The sequence below is a fragment of the Garra rufa genome, chromosome 5 (genome assembly GCF_049309525.1).
Source record: "Garra rufa chromosome 5, GarRuf1.0, whole genome shotgun sequence".
NCBI lineage: Eukaryota > Metazoa > Chordata > Actinopteri > Cypriniformes > Cyprinidae > Garra > Garra rufa.
In genome coordinates this window covers 20375851-20395696 of record NC_133365.1, presented here as the reverse complement: position 1 = coordinate 20395696, position 19846 = coordinate 20375851, and the positions used below count along the sequence as shown (strand labels likewise).

General features: G+C 38.8%; 3 protein-coding genes across 3 annotated transcripts in view; 1 reads left to right on the top strand and 2 right to left on the bottom strand.

The window, feature by feature from the left end:
* Positions 1–4082: 4082 nt before the first annotated feature.
* Positions 4083–9127, bottom strand: irgf4 (immunity-related GTPase family, f4). Its single transcript, XM_073841280.1, has 6 exons — positions 8508–9127; positions 8122–8217; positions 7688–7918; positions 7592–7614; positions 7392–7510; positions 4083–5599 (listed from the first exon to the last, which is right to left on the bottom strand). The coding sequence occupies exons 1-6, from the start codon at positions 8901–8903 to the stop codon at positions 4956–4958; spliced, it is 1509 nt and encodes a 502-aa protein (XP_073697381.1). The 5' UTR covers positions 8904–9127; the 3' UTR covers positions 4083–4955.
* Positions 9128–16614: 7487 nt separating this feature from the next.
* Positions 16615–19631, bottom strand: cfap157 (cilia and flagella associated protein 157). Its single transcript, XM_073839539.1, has 8 exons — positions 19433–19631; positions 18676–18947; positions 18349–18502; positions 17644–17763; positions 17412–17562; positions 17148–17326; positions 16910–17047; positions 16615–16776 (listed from the first exon to the last, which is right to left on the bottom strand). Exons 1-8 carry the CDS (start codon positions 19576–19578, stop codon positions 16755–16757), a joined length of 1182 nt encoding a protein of 393 aa, XP_073695640.1. The 5' UTR covers positions 19579–19631; the 3' UTR covers positions 16615–16754.
* sh2d3cb (SH2 domain containing 3Cb) overlaps positions 19105–19846 on the top strand; it is a 17908-nt gene continuing 17166 nt past the window's right edge. Inside the window, exon 1 of the mRNA XM_073839536.1 lies at positions 19105–19239. The gene's annotated coding sequence lies outside the window, so the exon portion shown is untranslated. The remainder of the gene's footprint in view (positions 19240–19846) is intronic.

The following is a 19846-nucleotide window of genomic DNA, read 5'->3' as shown; positions in this document are numbered from 1 at the left end:
ATAATAATGAGCCTTTAATTGCCTGCATAGACTAATAAGCGCTCAAACGCATGCAAAAAAAGCTTGCCACAGCACACCGGCAAATATAATAATTTTCAGGAAAGAACAGTAAAGAGACTGCATTCATTTTAATAATTTATTGATAAACTAGTGCTTTCTTTGTTTTCGGTTTAAGAGATGAAGTCGGAAACACCGACCCAGTAGTGTTTCATACGGATTACATAATTTGCAAATAATTGTTTTCCATTTGAATTGGTTCCCCTGAAACTAGACATTTCACTCTCTTTAGATATTTTTCATGTCTGTAAGGCAAGTATACACAGAGTTTCGAGGTTTAAAACTCACGTTCACAGAGACAAAGACGGCAGAAAGCACATCGTGTTTGCTTTATTCTACAAAAGCGCAATGTTTTGTTGTTATTTTGAGTGCATACAAACAAATGTAGAGTCTTTACAGGTTCATACATGTATAACTCTTATCTGTATGACCAAAAATGACGAGTATTTTAAGAGCAGCGCCTCCATGGGTCATGCATATTTCAACTTCTACACTCAACAATCAATAGCGCACATGTTTCTAGGTTAACATCAGATTGAGCAGCAATGTAAAGTTGCTATAAATACCATCTTTAAAATGAAAAGCCATTATTGAGGCTGATGAATGATAGGTGAGCGTTTGGATGTCCTGCCCGATGTACTATATTACCACATAGACAAGCCGTTAACAATTTGTCCGTCACGTCCTGTGGAATTTTTTTTTCTGTGACTAAGCGACTAATTAAATTTGGGTCTTCTTGTTGACTAATTGTTATTCGACTATTAGGGGGCAGGAGTATCTGCATTTAAATGATACAAACTTAATGAGGTCATCAGATGTGCATTGTCAACAAGTTAATATGATTATTTAGGGTCTTAATGAAAAGTCTGTAACATACTTTGGTAAAACTTTCTCAATCATAGTATGAAACAACATTTTTTACCTTGTCAAAAACGTTTTGGTGCATGTCCCTTTAAATGATAATGAGCTACTGCTCAGCCCGCCCCTCTCTTCCATTCAACTTATTAGTCATTAACAAACACCTTTATAAACCCTCTAAAAAGACAACCTTAATGAAGTTGCAAATCATTTGTACTTGTCAGTAGGTTATAAATAGAACGAGGCAGCAGTTTACTGTCGGGCATTTGTCGTGTCGCGCCACATCCAGTGTAAACAGCGTCACTGATTATAATGAGCTCTACAGTATTTTGTCACGCCATGCTATTCGTTTCCTGTGTAGGCAGTGTGAGACTGTTAACTTTAGCCGCATTTGTTGAGGAATTTGCTAACTAGCACATTATTAGGAAAGGCAATTTGCAAAGATTCATAAAAATGCTTATACTCACTTCTTTTGTAGGTGAAGCTGGATCGCAAATGATTCGCACGAACATAGACGCATTTAGGCAAATCAGGGGGTGCTTTCCTTTCAAAAACAAAAGTAATCCTCTGCGTCTTCAGCATCTGATGTTGGGAGAAAATTACAACTTCTATGTTCAATATTACATCCAACAACAAAACACCTCAATAGCTCAGGAGACATTCTTGTCTACCCCAGCTCCGGTGTCGAAACAATGGCGGACAGTTTTCAGCTCATTTAGAGCAGATCTGTGCTAAAACACCTGTCAGTCAACAATCGTTGGAGTGGCCTGTGCAAAACTACAGTCGTGGCCAAAAGTTTTGAGAATTACATAAATATTGGAAATTGGAAAAGTTGCTGCTTAAGTTTTTATAATAGCAATTTGCATATACTCCAGAATGTTATGAAGAGTGATCAGATGAATTCCATAGTCCTTCTTTGCCATGAAAATTAACTTAATCCTGAAAAAAACTTTCCACTGCATTTCATTGCTGTCAATAAAGGACCTGCTGAGATCATTTCAGTAATCGTCTTGTTAACTCAGGTGAGAATGTTGTCGAGCACAAGGCTGGAGATCATTATGTCGGGCTGATTGGGTTAGAATGGCAGACTTGACATGTTAAAAGGAGGGTGATGCTTGAAATCATTGTTCTTCCATTGATTCCATGGTGACCTCCAAAGAAACGCGTGCAGCCATCATTGCAGCCATCATTTGTTGTGTTGCATAAAAATGGCTTCACAGGCAAGGATATTGTGGCTACTAAGACTGCACCTAAATCAACAATTTATAGGATCATCAAGAACTTCAAGGAAAGAGGTTCAATTCTTGTTAAGAAGGCTTCAGGGGCGTCCAAGAAAGTCCAGCAAGCGCCAGGATCGTCTCCTAAAGAGGATTCAGCTGCGGGATCGGAGTGCCACCAGTGCAGAGCTTGCTCAGGAATGGCAGCAGGCAGGTGTGAGCGCATCTGCACGCACAGTGAGGCCAAGACTTTTGGAAGATGGCCTGGTGTCAAGAAGGGCAGCAAAGAAGCCACTTCTCTCCAAAAAAATCAGGGACAGATCGATCTTCTGCAAAAAGTATGGCGAATGGACTGCTGAGGACTGGGGCAAAGTCATATTCTCCAATGAAGCCTCTTTGCGATTGTTTGGGGCATCTGGAAAAAGGCTTGTCTGGAGAAGAAAAGGTGAGCGCTACCATCAGTCCTGTGTCATGCCAACAGTAAAGCATCCTGAGACCATTCATGTGTGGGGTTGCTTCTCGTCCAAGGGAGTGGGCTCACTCACAATTTTGCCCAAAAACACAGCCATGAATAAAGAATGGTACCAAAACACCCTCCAACAGCAACTTCTTCCAACAATCCAACAACTGTTTGGTGAAGAACAATGCATTTTCCAGCACGATGGAGCACCGTGCCATAAGGCAAAAGTGATAACTAAGTGGCTCGGGGACCAAAACGTTGAAATTTTGGGTCCATGGCCTGGAAACTCCCCAGATCTTAATCCCATTGAGAACTTGTGGTCAATCCTCAAGAGGCGGGTGGACAAACAAAAACCCACTAATTCTGACAAACTCCAAGAAGTGATTATGAAAGAATGGGTTGCTATCAGTCAGGATTTGGCCCAGAAGTTGATTGAGAGCATGCCCAGTCGAATTGCAGAGGTCCTGAAAAAGAAGGGTTAACACTGCAACTGACTCTTTGCATAAATGTCATGTAATTGTCGATAAAAGCCTTTGAAACGTATGAAGTGCTTGTAATTATATTTCAGTACATCACAGAAACAACTGAAACAAAGATCTAAAAGCAGTTGAGCAGCAAACTTTGTGAAAACTAATATTTGTGTCATTCTCAAAACTTTTGGCCACGACTGTACATCACTCTGCCAAGAATCTCTGAATAGCTTGATCTGAGAAAGTGGTAATGGTTTATGGGGATAAAAAAGCACTGGGTGGATTTTTAGCATTATAGAGTGGTTGTGTACACACATTGTCAACACACATTTATTTTCAAACAAGATGTAAAAGTGCACATCCAATGACCCCTTTGAAGTCACACTAATATTTAAACTATTTTTGAGCACATTGTAATGAAAAATACATTAATCTTGAACATGACTGGCTACAAAATTAAAGCAGATGGGCTGGATGCGGCACGCAGGCCGGAGTACCCTAGACAGTTTGTGTTGGTCAACAGTCAAGTGCTTCAAATAACCTGTCATGGCCAAAAGACAATGTTCATTATTTGAAGAAACAACTACAGCAAACTCCAGTTTGTGTCCTGGAGGACCAATGCCACCAAACAACAGTGGGAAGTTTTACACAAGACACAAATGCCTGAATAGGATTGAAACTAGGGCCATTAGCAGCTCAGTTTCTGACAAATAAAACAGGACAGTGTTTCATTAAGGAATCCATTGACATGAAGATAAATCTTTCTGTACTCTGGCCTCTTATTTGTAGAGAGTATTATATTCTAATATTGTAGGTTTTAAAGTAAGAGGAAATCCAAAGAGCTTTCTTTTATTTGTAACAGTTTGGGTATAAAATGTCATCAGTCTTTTTTATTTTGTTAATAAGCTGTATGTTTAATATCAGCAAGTCGTTGTACGATTTTACTGTTGTTGTATTGTGTTTATGATCCTAAGCATCGTAACAAAATATCTTTTCTTGTAAAATATGCAGTGTAATAGATAACATCGGTGTTGTTATATGTTTATTAATCAGAGTAGAAATTTCCTCACCAGCACATCCATAGTGTACAGCCATAAGATCTTCAAAACTAAAAAAAAGTGTTCTAAAATGATGAACATCACATTTCAGCTATTAAACACTTCACTGTCTAAGAAAATGGATGAGTCAATATATTACAATAAAATCAACCATTATGACAATAAAAAGTCAGCAATGTACAAATGTTCAATTAAACTTATGGGTTACACTTATTTTAAGGTGTCTTTGTTACAGTGTAATTATACATTGATGTACAAAGTAATATTAATTAATGGTTAGGGTTAGGATTAGGATTTGTCTTGAATGTAATTATGCATAGTTAACTCTTATTATAATAGTAAGTACATGTAACGTGCAACAAGGACATCTTAAAATAAAGTGTTACCAATTTATATAACAAATGTCAAAATCACATTTTAAAATGAACATAATCTACATTTATATTTAATATTCTCCATTATAGTTCAGTGCACTTGTGTTGCATCAGCTGCAATAATACGGTGGAAATATCTCAGCAGCAGAACTTTGTACTGATTTAGATATTGACTTTCCTGCAGTCCCATACTGTACATCACTGTAGCAAGAGTTTATAGCCGCACAAGCACTACTCATATTTTCTACAGATATGCAGTTAGAGTATGATCTCTAAATTGGAAGACATGAAATCTGCCTCCACTCTAATGAGTGTCTCTATGGGCTCTTCCAGCTGATCTCCATAAGTGAGGAGAATGATGGACCACACAACAGAAAAGCGTGCAGTCCGAGACTAGATAAATTAACGCTTCTCATTATCTCTGTCATTGACCCATCTGTGTGTCAAAGAATCCTGGAGTATCAAAACATTCTTGGTTTTGTTATTTTCTCCTTTCCTTTCTGAGCATCTTCAAACATCTGAATACTGTAATGTCCTCCTCCTCTATTCTGCTTTACCATTGTGTCAATCTTCCGCAGTAGATCATTCACCTGCTCTCTGTTACTCTGATCTGTGTTGTTGAAGACATGATATCTGCCTCCACACTGATCAACTAGTTGCCTTAATATACTGTTGTTCTCAATTAACATTTCTATAGGCTCGTCATCTAACCAATCTCCATGAGTGATAAGAATGATGGAGTATTTGAACACCTCCTTACCAAAAATCTTCTCAAACATCTGAAAAATCTCCTGCTCCTGCTGTGTGAATCTTCTATTTGCTGCAAACACAATGAGAAAAGCATGCGGCCCAGGACTGGATAAATAAACACATCTGGCTATTTCTTTCATTACTTCCCCAGAGCTCATGTGTGTGTGAAAGAATGGAGAAGTATCAACTACACACAGCTTCCTGTCTGAAACAGTGGCATGAGCAGCTGCACATTCTTTGGTTACTGTACATGGACTTGCACGAGATCTGAAGACTTTCTGTCCCAGTATTGTGTTTCCAGCTGCACTTCCGCCAGCACCAGTTTTACCCAGCAGTACTAGTCGTCTTTCTGACACTGTATGAAAACAAAAAAACAGATCACACATTCACTTATCTTACCTCAACATACTGTAGTAAATTACTATACTAATATAATACAGTTACAGTATTATAAATACCAATTCTTTATCCAGATTAATCAGACAGCATCACTGCTGCTAAAACTCACAAACTTTTGGTTTATTTTTTACAAACTTATATGTTTTAAGCCACTCTTTTGTTAAAATATTTACTTTTTTTTAGTTTTACATTTTTTTGTGTTCCTTGAGAAACACTTAAAGGGAAACAGAAATTTGTAATAGAACTGGGCGATATGACCAAATAAAATTAAATACTTTTTTCATATCAGTCAATATTGATAATTATCAATAAATTTCAAATCTTTATTGGTTTCTAGGTATTTGTATGAAAAACAGTCATCTAAATACATTTAGTATAAATCCACAAATGTTATACCAATTTAGAGTAGACATCACAGTTACGTCACTTGCATCTGCGTGGGCATAGTGGTTGCAGAAAAACTTTTGTGACTTTTTGCAGCCTGTTTCTGTTTTTACAGCACATTTCTTTATTTGTTTGTGTTGTAAGTATTTGCAGCATGCTTTGGTCTGCTGTGCTGCCTGCTTTCCCCCTTTACCTTACCACACACAAGTCCGGTAGGAGAGGATACAGTTCTGCAGTACTTATGTGTAAATAGGCTGTCAAGGCTATTTTCTTCACTTTGAACATCAGATAAAGTGATTCTTTCTCTTTAGTACAGATGATGCTGAATCATTAATAAATTAGTCATGACAAAAAGTGATAATATCGGATGTCATTTCCATGAGCAATTATAAGGTTACCTAGCTTAGCTTGTTTAATATTGTAGCTTGTAGAGCTGCCCCCTAATAATCAACTAACCATTAGTCGACGAGAGGGGGCTTGGTTGACCAAACTTTTATTAGTTACTTAGTCACAGAAAAAATAGTGTGGTCGCTTGCTCTTAAAACACTTCATCATTTTTGGTCATACAGATAAAGGTAATACATCTTTCGAATCTGTGAAGACTCTATGTTTATTTGTGTGCACTCAGAATAATAACAAAACGTCTCCATGAACTTGAGTGTGTAACTTTGAAACTCTGTGTATACTTTCCTTACAGACATAAAAACTATATCTATAGAAAGTGAAATGTCTACTTTTAAATGAACCAATTCAAATAGAAAACAAATATTTTCAGATTATGTAATCTGTATAAAACATGCATACAGCCGCATCACTACTGTAGAAATGACCAATCAGTGTCAACGACTTTATCTCATAAGCCAAAAAAAAGAAAGCACTAGTTTATCAACAAATTTTTAATGTTAATGCAGTCTCCTTGCTGTTTTTCCCTGACACATTCATAATTGTTATATCTGCGTGCACTTGAGCACTTATTAGACTATGTAGACAATTAAAGGCTCATTATTATGATTTATATGGTTTATTAACAAACATGTGACTAATAGTCGACTAACGCTTAAAATGAATGACTACTAGTCGACCAGAAAAATCGAGGGCAGCCCTTGTAGCTTGTTGGATAGTAATCACCCACTAAAACTAGCAGTGTTAAGCCTGTGTGTGCCTATACCTGTGCCTAATATTAGCCTAATAATATTAGGCTAATATTGTAGATCTACTAATGTGTTGGGTTTTGCTCAATATGATGTTAAGTGGTAGATCAGTGGGCTTGCTGCAGTTGAATATCTAAATAAGTCCCAAACGTTAAATTAAATTTACGACTGTGTGTTTGTTTGTGTGCAAGTTCAGATCTTTTGCAGACTCACTGTCTGGGACAATGTCCTCCATCTTCTTCCAGACTCTGAACGGCAGGTTGCTCAAGTATTGTTGCACATGAATCAAAGCTCCAGAGGGTGTTTGTGGATCCGGCTGTGAGATCTGGACTCTAGAAGAACATTCAGAAGTCAGAACTGCAGTGGCTTTGGATCAGAAGCAGAGAGACCAGAAACACCAGCAGATCACTCACCTTTTCTTTGAGATTGGAAACTCCTGCAGAACAAACACACCATTTATCATCAAGAACTCAATCAATCAATCATCAATCAATCATCAAAAATCAGACCTTTAGAAAGGAGATGTCATTGGCTTTCATCGTCTCCTCCATGTCTTTGATTGTGTGTGAAAGAGCAGAGATGTGTTTGTTCATCTCCGCCAACTTATCCTTCACCATTTGCATCTTCTGCTCCTCTTCCTTCCTCAGTGCAGTGATTGTAGATTCTTCTTCAACTCTGAGAAACTGATGAAGCTTCACAAATTGCTGTTTAATCTGACACTCTGTTTCCTCAGCTTGAGACTGAAATTAAATCAAATTTACTTCAATCATCTCAATCAACACACATTGACACAATCATATTATTAATATCTAAGATAAACTCGGATACCAACGGATCTAGAATAATAATCAACTGGAATCCATCATATCAAATATATCAGATCATAATTGTATATAGTGATCCTACAGCTGTAATAAAAATGACTTGATTCTAATTTCTTCACCTTGATGTGTTGAGCTGTTTTCTCAAACTCTCCTTTCATTTTTTCATTGCGTTTAAGTTTCTCTTGTAATGATTTCACTGCTGTTTTGAGCTCCTCCTAGAATTTAACAAAATAAAAATACAACGCCAGATTACAGTGAGGAAAAGAAAACACACTGATATGACCATAGGATGCAGCGCAAAAGCTTTCGCCGTTTTTGTGTACATCTCATTCTAAATTGATTCAAAAATTAAAACCTGCCACAAAACGAAAGCAACCATAAACCAATTTATAAATGACAATTTGTAAAGGACCGTTTTTTTTTTTAAAGAAGCAAAAATGTTATCTAACATCAGCATAACATTCCTTCTTCAACAACATGAAATTTAAAAAGTAATGTGTCTTACCTTATACGATATAACCACTTCACTGATGGGTCTGAATTTATGATTGTCGTGTTGATGTGAATCTCTGCACACTAAACACACCGTCTGTTTGTCCTCCAGACAGAACAGTTTGAGTTTCTCACTGTGTAAACTGCAGATCTCCTCAGATCCTGATGAACACCTTTCATTTCTCTCCTTCAAGAATGATTCACACACATTTTTTAACGCAAGATTGACTGGAGGATCAGGTTTTGACGATCTTCTCCTGCAGACAGGACACTCCTGAGTTTCCTTGGTTCTCCAGAACTGTTGAAGACACTCTTTACAGACACTGTGACTACATGACAGAAAAACAGGATTCTTGAAGATTTCATGACATATAGGACAAATATAATCATCTTCCGATTGTGAGGCCATTTTCAGTTTGAGCTCCAGCAATATGAACTTTACTTTCACTTTCTAAACGATTGTTTAAAATTATTAATCACGAAAATCACATAGATCTGCTGTCAGTTCAGAAACAAACTTCACAAAAATCCCTTTCAAAAGTGTTTCCCTTCGTTCTCCACTGATCACTGATTAATCCTTGTTTTTACAGAAAAGAAGAGTCTCAGTAAGACAGAAAGGAAAAATAACACATCAGTCTCTTCCTGGTGAGTGTTGTAAGAGGGCGGAGTTTGAAATGTTACGTTGGTGTGTTGAAACAACTCTAAGAACAACAAAGGGATTTCTTCAGGTTAAATTTATCAGCATGTATTCAAAATAAGCTTGCATTGATAGTTCAAATATAATACTAAAAAACACAAAAATACAATGAAAACACAAACATTAATAATAATAGACCTCAGAACTCTTAAGGAGCACCTATTAAGCAAAATCCCACTTTTACATAGTGTCTGGACATAAATGTGTTAGTGTGTGAACACAACCACCCTACAATGATAAACATCCACCCACTCCTTATTTTTTATTTTTTTCCCCCATTAAACCAAACCTCATTAGACATGCGATTTTTATTCTCAAATCAATGTGACCCTGGACCACAAAACCAGTCATAATGGGTCAATGTTTTGAAATTGAGAATTATACATCATCTGAAAGCTGATGTATTAGGCCAAGATACATCTGAAATTTGAGGGTGCAAAAATTTAAATTCTTAGCAATGCTAATTACTAATCAGAAATTATTTTTTGATATATTTACGATAGGAAATTTACTAAATATCTTAATGAAACATGATCTTTACTTAACATCCCAATAATTTTTTGCATAAAAGAATATGACACATATGACATCATATTGTTTAGGCCCTGTCCACTCTATCTCACTTGTTGCCTTGCTGCCTTATCCAGCAATGACTTTGCAGGCAGCATTTGCACACAAAGGCACCTCATGAAACTGATTTCAGACATGCTTCTGAGGCAGCATAATGGTTTAATGATCTACAACAAAATAGAACCAGCTTTGATGATAACTAAGCAAATATTTAATTATAATATTGACCAGATGAAAGTATCTCAGGAGGCAGGAAGTGAAGCTAACATTAAATTTGAATGTGTCTTGATGCTTTCCTACCTTGTGTTCGAATTTGCGGATGCAGCCAACGTCAACAATGTCTTGTAAGCAATCCTGGTGTTCTGACTGAACATATGAGTAATTTTTTCCCAACACCTGAACCACTGAGGATGCAGTGGATTACCTTTATTTTTGAAGGTGCACTTCAAAATCTACCTAAATATGTTTATGTCTGCAGAAATCATTTTGCTCCAGACTGCTTTGTGAATGGCATGTCATTATAGTGCTTGGCTAAGGTTTTAACCTAATTGTCTCTTATAGGTTACTTAATGTCAAACACAACTATCTACTATCTACTATCAACTGCAGTCAACTACTGCGGTCAGGCCAGCCTCCACTTTAAAAAACACGGTCATTCTAGCCGCCACGTTATTTTGTATTGCGCGCATATACTACACGTTACGGTAATAGCGTGTAAAACCCTAGATAAGAGGAAAAGCGATCTTTGGCTTTCATTTATTGAGCGAGTACAGACTAATTTCAATGCAGATTGGCAGTAGACTGCTCCAGGATGTCATGCAGCCAGTTTTAGGATTATCTGATGTAGCATTACAAAATAAAAGCCCTCCCAAATCTTCTACCTTCTCAACTTCTGATTTTGGATAGCTCTAAAAAGGAAAGTCCCTGATTGCACAGACTAATTTCAATTCAGATTCACAGTTCACTACCCCAGGATGTCATGCAGCCAGTTTTAGGATTATCTGATGAAGCATTACAAATTAAAAGCCCAAGAAAATCCCATATATGACCAATTTTGTCTGAGATTTTTGGATGGCTCTAAAATGGAAACTCCCTGATTGCACTGACTAATTTCAATGCAGACTGACAGTACACTACTCCAGGATGTCACTCAGCAAATTTCAGGATTATCTGATGTAGCATTACAAAATAAAAGCCCTCCAAAATCTTATATTCTACCTTCTCAACTTCTGATTTTGGATAGCTCTAAAAAGGAAACTCCCTGATTGCACAGACTAATTTCAATTCAGATTGACAGTTCACCACCCCAGGATGTCATGCAGCCAGTTTTAGGATTATCTGATGTAGCATTACAAAATAAAAGCCCTCGAAAATCCCATATATGACCAATTTTGTCTGAGATTTTTGGATGGCTCTAAAATGGAAACTCCCTGATTGCACTGACTAATTTCAATGCAGACTCACAGTACACTACTCCAGGATGTCACTCAGCAAATTTCAGGATTATCTGATGTAGCATTACAAAATAAAAGCCCTCCAAAATCTTATATTCTACGTTCTCAACTTCTGATTTTGGATAGCTCTAAAATGGAAACTCCCTGATTGCACTGACTAATTTCAATTCAGAGTGACAGTTCACTACCCCAGGATGTCACTCAACCAGTTTCAGGACTATCTGATGTAGCATTACAAGATAAAAGCCCTCCAAAATCCTATATATGATCAATTTTGTGTGTGATTTTTGGATGGCTCTAAAATGGAAACACCCTGATTGCACAGACTAATTTCAGTTCAGAGTGACAGTTCAATACCCCAGGATGTCACTCAGCAAATTTCAGGAGTATCTGGTGTAGCATTACAAAATAAAAGCCCTCAGAAATACTATATATGACCCATTTTGTTTTTGATTTTGGATAGATCTAAAAAGGAAACTCCCTGATTGCACAGACTAATTTCATTTCAGATTGACAGTAAACTACCCCAGGATGTCACCCAACCAGTTTCAGGACTATCTGATGTAGCATTACAAAATAAATGCCCTCCAAAATACTATATATGACCAATTTTGTCTGTGATTTTGGATAGCTCTAAAAAAAAGAAGGAAACTACACCAGGGTGTCACCAAGCCAGTTTCAGAAGTATCTGATAGCATTTGAAAATCAAAGCCCTCCAAAATCCTATTTATGACCAATTTTGTTTTTGATTTCAGATAGCTCTAAAAAGGAAACTCCGTCTGAACAGTCCAATTTCAATTCATTTTGACAGTCCAGATTAATAATAAAACCGGAAAATGTCACTCACACAATGTCAGGACTGTCTGATATTGAATCACAAAATAATTGTGTGAATGAACCTTTCAAGAGGTATATTATCTGATGTAAAATGGCAAGTGGAAACGGGAAGTACCCTTTTAAAACTATTCAAAATCACAGGCAGATAAGGTAGAATATGAGTTTTGGAGGGCTTTTATATTGTAATACTACATGAGATAGTCATGAAATTGTTTGAGTGACATCCTGGGGTAGTGAACTGTCACTCTGAAATGAATTGAACTGAATGAACTGAATGAACTGAAATTAGTCTGCGCAATCAGAGAGTTTCCATTTTAGAGCCATCCAAAAATCAGACAAAATTGGTCATATATAGGATTTTCTAGGGCTTTTATTTTGCAATGCTACATCAGATAGTCTGTGCAATCAGGGAGTTTCCATTTTAGAGCTATCCAAAAATCACAGACAAAATTTGTCATATATGGGATTTTGCAGGGCTTTTATTTTGTAATGATACATCAGATAATCCTAAAACTGGCTGCATGATATCCTGGGGTAGTGAACTGTCTATCTGAATTGAAAGTAGTCTGTGCAATCAGGGAGTTTCCTTTTTAGAGCTATCCAAAAATCACAGACAAAATTGGTCATATATGGGATTTTGCAGGGCTTTTATTTTGTAATGATACATCAGATAACCCTAAAACTGGCTGCATGACATCCTGGGGTAGTGAACTGTCAATCTGAATTTAAATTAGTCTGTGCAATCAGGGAGTTTCCTTTTTAGAGCTATCCAAAAATCACAGACAAAATTTGTCATATATGGGATTTTGCAGGGCTTTTATTTTGTAATGCTACATCAGATCATCCTAAAACTGGCTGCATGACATCCTGGGGTAGTGTACTGCCAATCTGCATTGGAATTAGTCTGTGCAATCAGGGAGTTTCCTTTTTAGAGCCATCCAAAAATCACAGAGAAAATTGGTCATACATGGGATTTCGCAGGGCTTTTATTTTGTAATGCTACATCAGATAATCCTAAAACTGGCTGCATGACATCCTGGAGTAGTGTACTGTCAATTTGCATTGAAATTTGTCTGTGCAATCAGGGACTTTCCTTTTTAGAGCTATCCAAAACCACATACAAAATTGGTCATTTATAGGATTTTGGAGGGCTTTTATTTTGTAATGCTACATCAGATACTCCTGAAACTAGTTGAGTGACATCCTGGGGTAATGAATTGTCAATCTGAATTGAAATTAGTCAGTGCAATCAGGGAGTGTCACGTTAGGAATAAGGGTCTGGGTCCAAATGCAGGGAGAAAGGTGTTTTAATAAAACAAATAAACAAACCAAGACAAAAGGCCAACACGGCACAAAACTAATAACTAAAACACAAAATAACAAAACCAAGAACAAGATCAAAAACCAGGGATATCAGGAACACAAAAGTACATCAAAGACACAAGACAATGCAGACCTGAAAACGGAATGAAAAGTGAGTGTTCTTATACAGAGTTCAGATAGTGAACAGCTGTGTGTGAATCAGTGTTAATGACAAAACAGACGTGATGAATCAGAGTGCAGTGCAAACAGCGACCTCAGGTGGCTGAGGGAAAACCCACAGCCCAGCTCATGACACTACCCCCTCCCCACGGAACGGCTCCCAGACGTTCCACAAGTCTGGAGGGTGGAGGAACGGGGGAAGGCAAATCAAGGGGAGGGACGGCGGGCCAGGCCCGTGCAGCGCAGTCACCGCCGCGTCAGGAACAGAGAGCGCGGTTGCCTCCGCGTCCAGAAAAGAGAGCGCAGTCGCCTCCGCGTCAGGCGCAGAGATAGCGGTCACGGCCGCGTCTGGAACAGAGAGAACGCTCCCTGCCGCATCAGGAACAGCGAGAGCGGTCACCGCCGCATCAGGAACAGCGAGAGCGGTCACCGCCGCGTCAGGAACAGCGAGAGCGGTCACCGTCGCGTCCGGAACAGAGAGAGCGGTCACCGCCGCGTCCGGAACAGAGAGCGCGGTCACCGCCGCGTCCGGAACAGAGAGCGTGGTCGCCGCCGCGTCCGGAACAGAGAGCGCGGTCGCCGCCGCGTCAGGAACAGAGAGAGCGGTCGCCGCCGCGTCCGGAACAGAGAGAGCGGTCACCGCCGCGTCAGGAACAGAGAGAGCGGTCACCGCCGCGTCAGGAACAGCGAGAGCGGTCACCGCCGCGTCCGGAACAGAGAGAGCGGTCACCGCCGCGTCCGGAACAGAGAGCGCGGTCACTGCCGCGTCAGGAACAGAGAGAGCGGTCACCGCCGCGTCCGGAACAGAGAGCGCGGTCGCCGCCGCGTCCGGAACAGAGAGCGCGGTCGCCGCCGCGTCAGGAACAGAGAGAGCGGTCGCCGCCGCGTCCGGAACAGAGAGAGCGGTCACCGCCGCGTCAGGAACAGAGAGAGCGGTCACCGCCGCGTCCGGAACAGAGAGCGCGGTCACCGCCGCGTCCGGAACAGAGAGAGCGGTCACCGCCGCGTCCGGAACAGAGAGCGCGGTCACCGCCGCGTCCGGAACAGAGAGCGCGGTCACCGCTGTGTCCGGAACAGAGAGCGCGGTCACCGGCGCCGTCTTGGGAACATTAACAGCGGACGCCGCCGCATTAGGAGCAGGAATAGCGATCGCCGCCGCTTCGGGGATCGAGAAAGTGGACGCCGCCACCTTCCCGCGAAACAGCGTCTCTATCCCCGCCGCAAAGCAGGGGCGCATCCGCGCAGCCTCTGCGCTACGGGCATCCATCGCCGCCAGGCAGGCGTAGATGCACTCAAAACGAGCGGCTGACGCCGCCTCGAAGGACATCCCCGTCGTCTCGGGAACAGAACGGGGGGACGCCGCCTCCTTGAGAAAAAAATTCCTCCCCGCTGGACCCATCTTTGCTGGCTGCATTCTGTCACGTTAGAGCGAGGAGGTCCAAATGCAGGGAGAAAGGTGTTTTAATAAAACAAATAAACAAACCAAGACAAAAGGCCAACACGGCACAAAACTAATAACTAAAACACAAAATAACAAAAGTTTCCATTTTAGAGCTATCCAAAATCAGAAGTTGAGAAGGTAGAATATAAGATTTTGGAGGGCTTTTATTTTGTAATGCTACATCAAATAATCCTAAAACTGGCTGCATGACATCCTGGGGTAGTGAACTGTCTATCTGAATTGAAATTAGTCTGTGCAATCAGGGAGTTTCCTTTTTAGAGCTATCCAAAATCAGAAGTTGAGAAGGTAGAATATAAGATTTTGGAGGGCTTTTATTTTGTAATGCTACATCAGATAATCCTAAAACTGGCTGCATGACATCCTGGAGTAGTGTACTGTCAATCTGCATTGAAATTAGTCTGTGCAATCAGGGACTTTCCTTTTTAGAGCTATCCAAAACCACATATTTTGGAGGGCTTTTATTTTGTAATGCTACATCAGATAGTCCTGAAACTAGTTGAGTGACATCCTGGGGTAATGAATTGTCAATCTGAATTGAAATCAGTCAGTGCAATCAGGGACTTTGCTTTTTAGAGCTATCCAAAAATCACAGAGAAAATTGATCATATATAGGATTTTGGAGGGCTTTTATTTTGTAATAGGACATCAGACAGTTCTGACATGAATTTACGGATAAAATGGCAAGTTTATGAAATGCTTTAGTATTATTTTTCATCAGACAGTTGTTTTATATTATTTGGAAATTCTACATTTAATTTTCCTCAACAGTTGAAGTCATTTTCATGTTATCAGACTGTTCAAACATTTGTATTATATTTTTAAAATGTATTTATTTTTCCGTCATTCTTTAATTCATTATTGACTGAGAAACTCGCTCAATAAATGAAAGCCAAAGATCGCTTTTCCTCTGATCTACGGTTTTACACGCTATTACCGTAACGTGTAGTATATGCAAGCAATACAAAATAACGTGGCGGCTAGAATGACCGTGTTTTTTAAAGTGGAGGCTGGTCTGACCGCAGGAAAAAAACTCTGACCTGCTAGAGACGTGGATGAACGAGTAACGTTAGATCGTGACCATGGGGTCTGTAAAAATATTTATGACTTATTTTTCTACACAAGCAGCTCTGTCGTCATTTATTTCGATGTAAAAGATCATGTCATAGTCTTCTTTATAGACGTCTAGTATTAAACTGTATGCTATTATTGCATAGTAAATAGCTAAAATACTGCTGTTAAATACTTTTATTTAACTATCACTTGGAAAGATGCCTAGAATAAGTGCAATCTTATGAAAAAGCATCACGGACTTTCGAAAAAGGACTCACCCTGCTTTTAGAACTGCTCTGGTGTATTTACGACATTTACCAGCAGGGGGTGATGGGACCGTACTAACTAGCAAATCTTTGAAATATTTTCCAAATCTACATTAGTGGCTAGTATAAAAGTACAATCTCATCTGCTTGCTTCATAAAAATTCTTCTAGTCTAAACTGAAACATTTTTGCTTTTAATGTTCAGTACCTATAGACAACACTCAATGAACCAAGATTTGAAACGATACACTTTTCTTTTATCTTTTTTTTTTAAAAAGACACTTCATTTCTATTTTAGGCCAATGTCACTTCTTTATTTATAATGATACAACACTCCCATCTAGTGACAAGAGATGAAAACAGCACAATACAATTTGTAATGATTTATACTTATTAAAAATACTCCCAGAAATGTGACCAAGTAGCCAATATGAAAAGGTCACTCATTTATCACTTGATTGTTTCCTAAAAGACAAAAAAAAAAAAAAAAAACGGTCAAAGAGTTATTTGCTTGGTAAAAATTAATCTGTTGCACTAGCAATATTTCATGTTATATTCATGATTACATGATGCTGTTGATGTGAACCTATGTACTTACTTATGTGCATATGTATAAGCACTCCTAGACAGATTTTCTATTTTTGATGTAGCATTTGTTTTGCTAGGGACCAACCCAAGGTCTCCAGTCTTGAAGTGAGAAAGATGTGAGGTAGATTTCTGCAGGAGTTCACCTGGTCTGGAGTTGAAAGCAAGCATGAAAGTCAGTAAATCTTATTTCCAAAATTAGAGCTGCATGCTTCATGTAAATCGCTTAATCGAAATGAATGAATTTGTACCTTTTTATGTCAGAGGGTTTATTAAGATCATGACTGCAAGTCACCTCTGGCAGGAACTCGGTAAGAGCTGGACCGTTTCCTAAAGCTGCAGCACGGTCCAGCACTGCCAGCAGCTTCTGCATCATCTGATTTCGTCTGACAGTAATCTTCAGTTCCGTATCATCCTCTTTAGGGACCTCCTGTAACCAAACCAGAGTAAGACTATTGTTTATTTACTTGGCTGTAGCACCAAATGATAACTGATCTGTTTATGTTCACTCTTACCCTTAGGGCCTCCTTTAAAGCTACGGCTGCTTCCTCAAGAACTGTTTTTAGCTGTTTTCTCAATGTCCTTTCCTCTTCAAACTCTTTCCTCTGTCTCTTAACCTCAGCTTTTGTTTGGTTCAGCACTTCTATAACTGTTGCATGTTTCTTTCTGTAAGTGCAGTAGTGGTAATAATATTAAAACACACTGAAAGTAGTATTTAAAGTAAATTATTTAACTCAGAAGTCCAACCTGAGAGCATCAAGCTCTGTGCATATTGCAGAGTGACTGTCTATCAGCTCTTGGTGCTCCACTTTAAGTTTGGCACATTTTTCGGCAACGGCAACGTGTTGCAGCATTTCTTTCTTTAGCCTGCATTAGCCAAAAAAGTCAATTTAAAATGTAGTAATTTAACACTTTTTTTTTTACTAACTTTATATTTAAAAATGTCAAATGACATTCAAGTCAATTTCACATTTAGCAAACCCCTAACAGGAGCAGCTGAAATGTTTTAAATATTTAACTCTACAATAAAAATTCATTTGGAAACATTAGTTTGTATAAACTAAAAAATTATCTCAGTTAATTTTAGTTTCAACATTGACTAATGCATTATTAAAATCAAGAGTTGTATCTGGTTTTAACACAATTAATTGTATTATTTATGTCGTGTGTGTGTGTGTGTGCGTTTGAACACTGAGAAGCTGAAAAATCTCCACAACAAAGTGAGGCCCAGGATTTGAAAGAACCTTAGTGTTTTTGAATGCAGTACTATACATATATACCAAGCAACAGATCCACTTGTGTATTGAACAAATGCCTCTTTGTAAGGCCTTACATTGGAATCATTCGCTGAAAACAGAAGATGAATGGAATCCAGTCTTAATCCAGTCATATTCATCTACAGTGCACCTCCCATGACCTTGATCTCTGAACAATGAGTATGAACATGCTCACCTGTCATTGTCCAGTACAGCTTTTTTCTCCAGATTATAGATTTGTGTTTGATGATGTTCTTTTTGCTTTTGAAGCTGCTCTTCTAAAGACCTGCGTTCAGCCATAATCTTCTCTCTCTGCATAGAAAACTCTTCCAAAGACGCCAGTTTACCAGCTGAACACAAAAAGGTTAACACATTTTAATTAATGATTGGTTGAAAGGTGCGTTTATTAATACCAGGCACTTATATGATCTGACATAGCAGTATAGCTAAGACCTGAAAAATCAATGTGACATTTTGAATGTTTGTATTCTGTGTTAATATGTAGCTGCTCAATAGTTTGTACCAAGCGCCATGTTCTCCGATGTGAATTTTTCCTTATTTTCCTGAAGTTCGTGTCTAAGCAGGCTCAGTTGTAACTCAAAGGACTCCCTCTCATTCTCTTGAGCTTGCTGGTGTCTTGATAAAGTCTCAGCCAGATCAATCAGCTCATCTTCTTTTTGAGCCAGTGTGCGTTTCAGGTAGAGAACTATGTCTTTCTTCTCTTTCTCCACATTACTGATCTTTGAGTGTAAGTCCTTTTCTCGAACCTCCAATTCATCACATTTTTGCTGGTATCTGCCAGAAAAAAGATAAGGTCACAGTTCTTAATAACTTGTATGAGGCAAGTGCTTCCTGTGGAGTGTATGACATATTTGTTGAAGTATGTTGCCTGGTTAATTATTAACAGATAATAATCCAAAGTCTATTTCATTTCAGTTTCCTCAAGGGCATAGACATGAGCTACACGAATGACCTAAACACAATACTATGAAGTGAATCCTACGGATGATAATATAACCTTATGGTTATACTTCAATCCAAAGATACTGAAACTTCAGTCAACTTGTCAAATTAGCATTATCATTAGGTGAGTCTACATTGTTTTGAATTTACTACATGAATGTAGTAAATGCGTTTTTTTGGGGAGGGGGTTGATGAGGGTTTTTTATCAGATTAATTCTAATTCTATAAGTATTTATTTGTCTGACTTTAAAAACTCTTATGTAACAACAAAACAGCTATGTAAAACATGTTCGTGGTAGCTTGGAAGAGACGCTCACCTTTCCAGTCGCTCCTCCAATTCGCGTATTTGAGCCCGATAAAAGTTTTTGTCACTCTCCGTCAATTCTTCGTCGTTTTTCTGCTCAGAACTTTCCTTTTTAGGCGATTTGTCTCCGGTCCCTTTTTCATTCTTTTTGGGAGGCATTGGACTTTAAACGAATGTGCTTTAAACGAAGCAGTCTGAGGTACAAACTTGCAAATTCAATTGTTTCTTGTTGCCATGGACGTGAGGTTTGAGTTGTGAGTCATGAGCTGCGCATGGACGTGCGGGAGAGTACACTGTGCTTTTTCACAGACTTTTAAAACCTAAAGCAGTTAAAAATTTCAACTTTAAAATATTATACAAAGAGGTTCCGTTTCACTTCATTTCTGATCGAAAGCTGAGTTGCATCCTGTCGTTTGCTAATTCGACA

What these genes read in the sequence shown, in the direction of transcription:
- irgf4 (XM_073841280.1), bottom strand. Translation starts at nt 8,903, where the DNA reads ATGGCCTCACAATCGGAAGATGATTATATTTGTCCTATATGTCATGAA. An exon ending in ATGACATCTCCTTTCTAAAG is followed by an intron (nt 7,615 to 7,687) that starts GTCTGATTTTTG and finishes TTTGTTCTGCAG; the next exon opens with GAGTTTCCAATCTCAAAGAA. An exon ending in GGAGGACATTGTCCCAGACA is followed by an intron (nt 5,600 to 7,391) that starts GTGAGTCTGCAA and finishes GTTTTCATACAG; the next exon opens with TGTCAGAAAGACGACTAGTA.
- cfap157 (XM_073839539.1), bottom strand. Translation starts at nt 19,578, where the DNA reads ATGCCTCCCAAAAAGAATGAAAAAGGGACCGGAGACAAATCGCCTAAA. An exon ending in ATCGGAGAACATGGCGCTTG is followed by an intron (nt 18,503 to 18,675) that starts GTACAAACTATT and finishes TTTTGTGTTCAG; the next exon opens with CTGGTAAACTGGCGTCTTTG. An exon ending in GCTGTACTGGACAATGACAG is followed by an intron (nt 17,764 to 18,348) that starts GTGAGCATGTTC and finishes TGGCTAATGCAG; the next exon opens with GCTAAAGAAAGAAATGCTGC.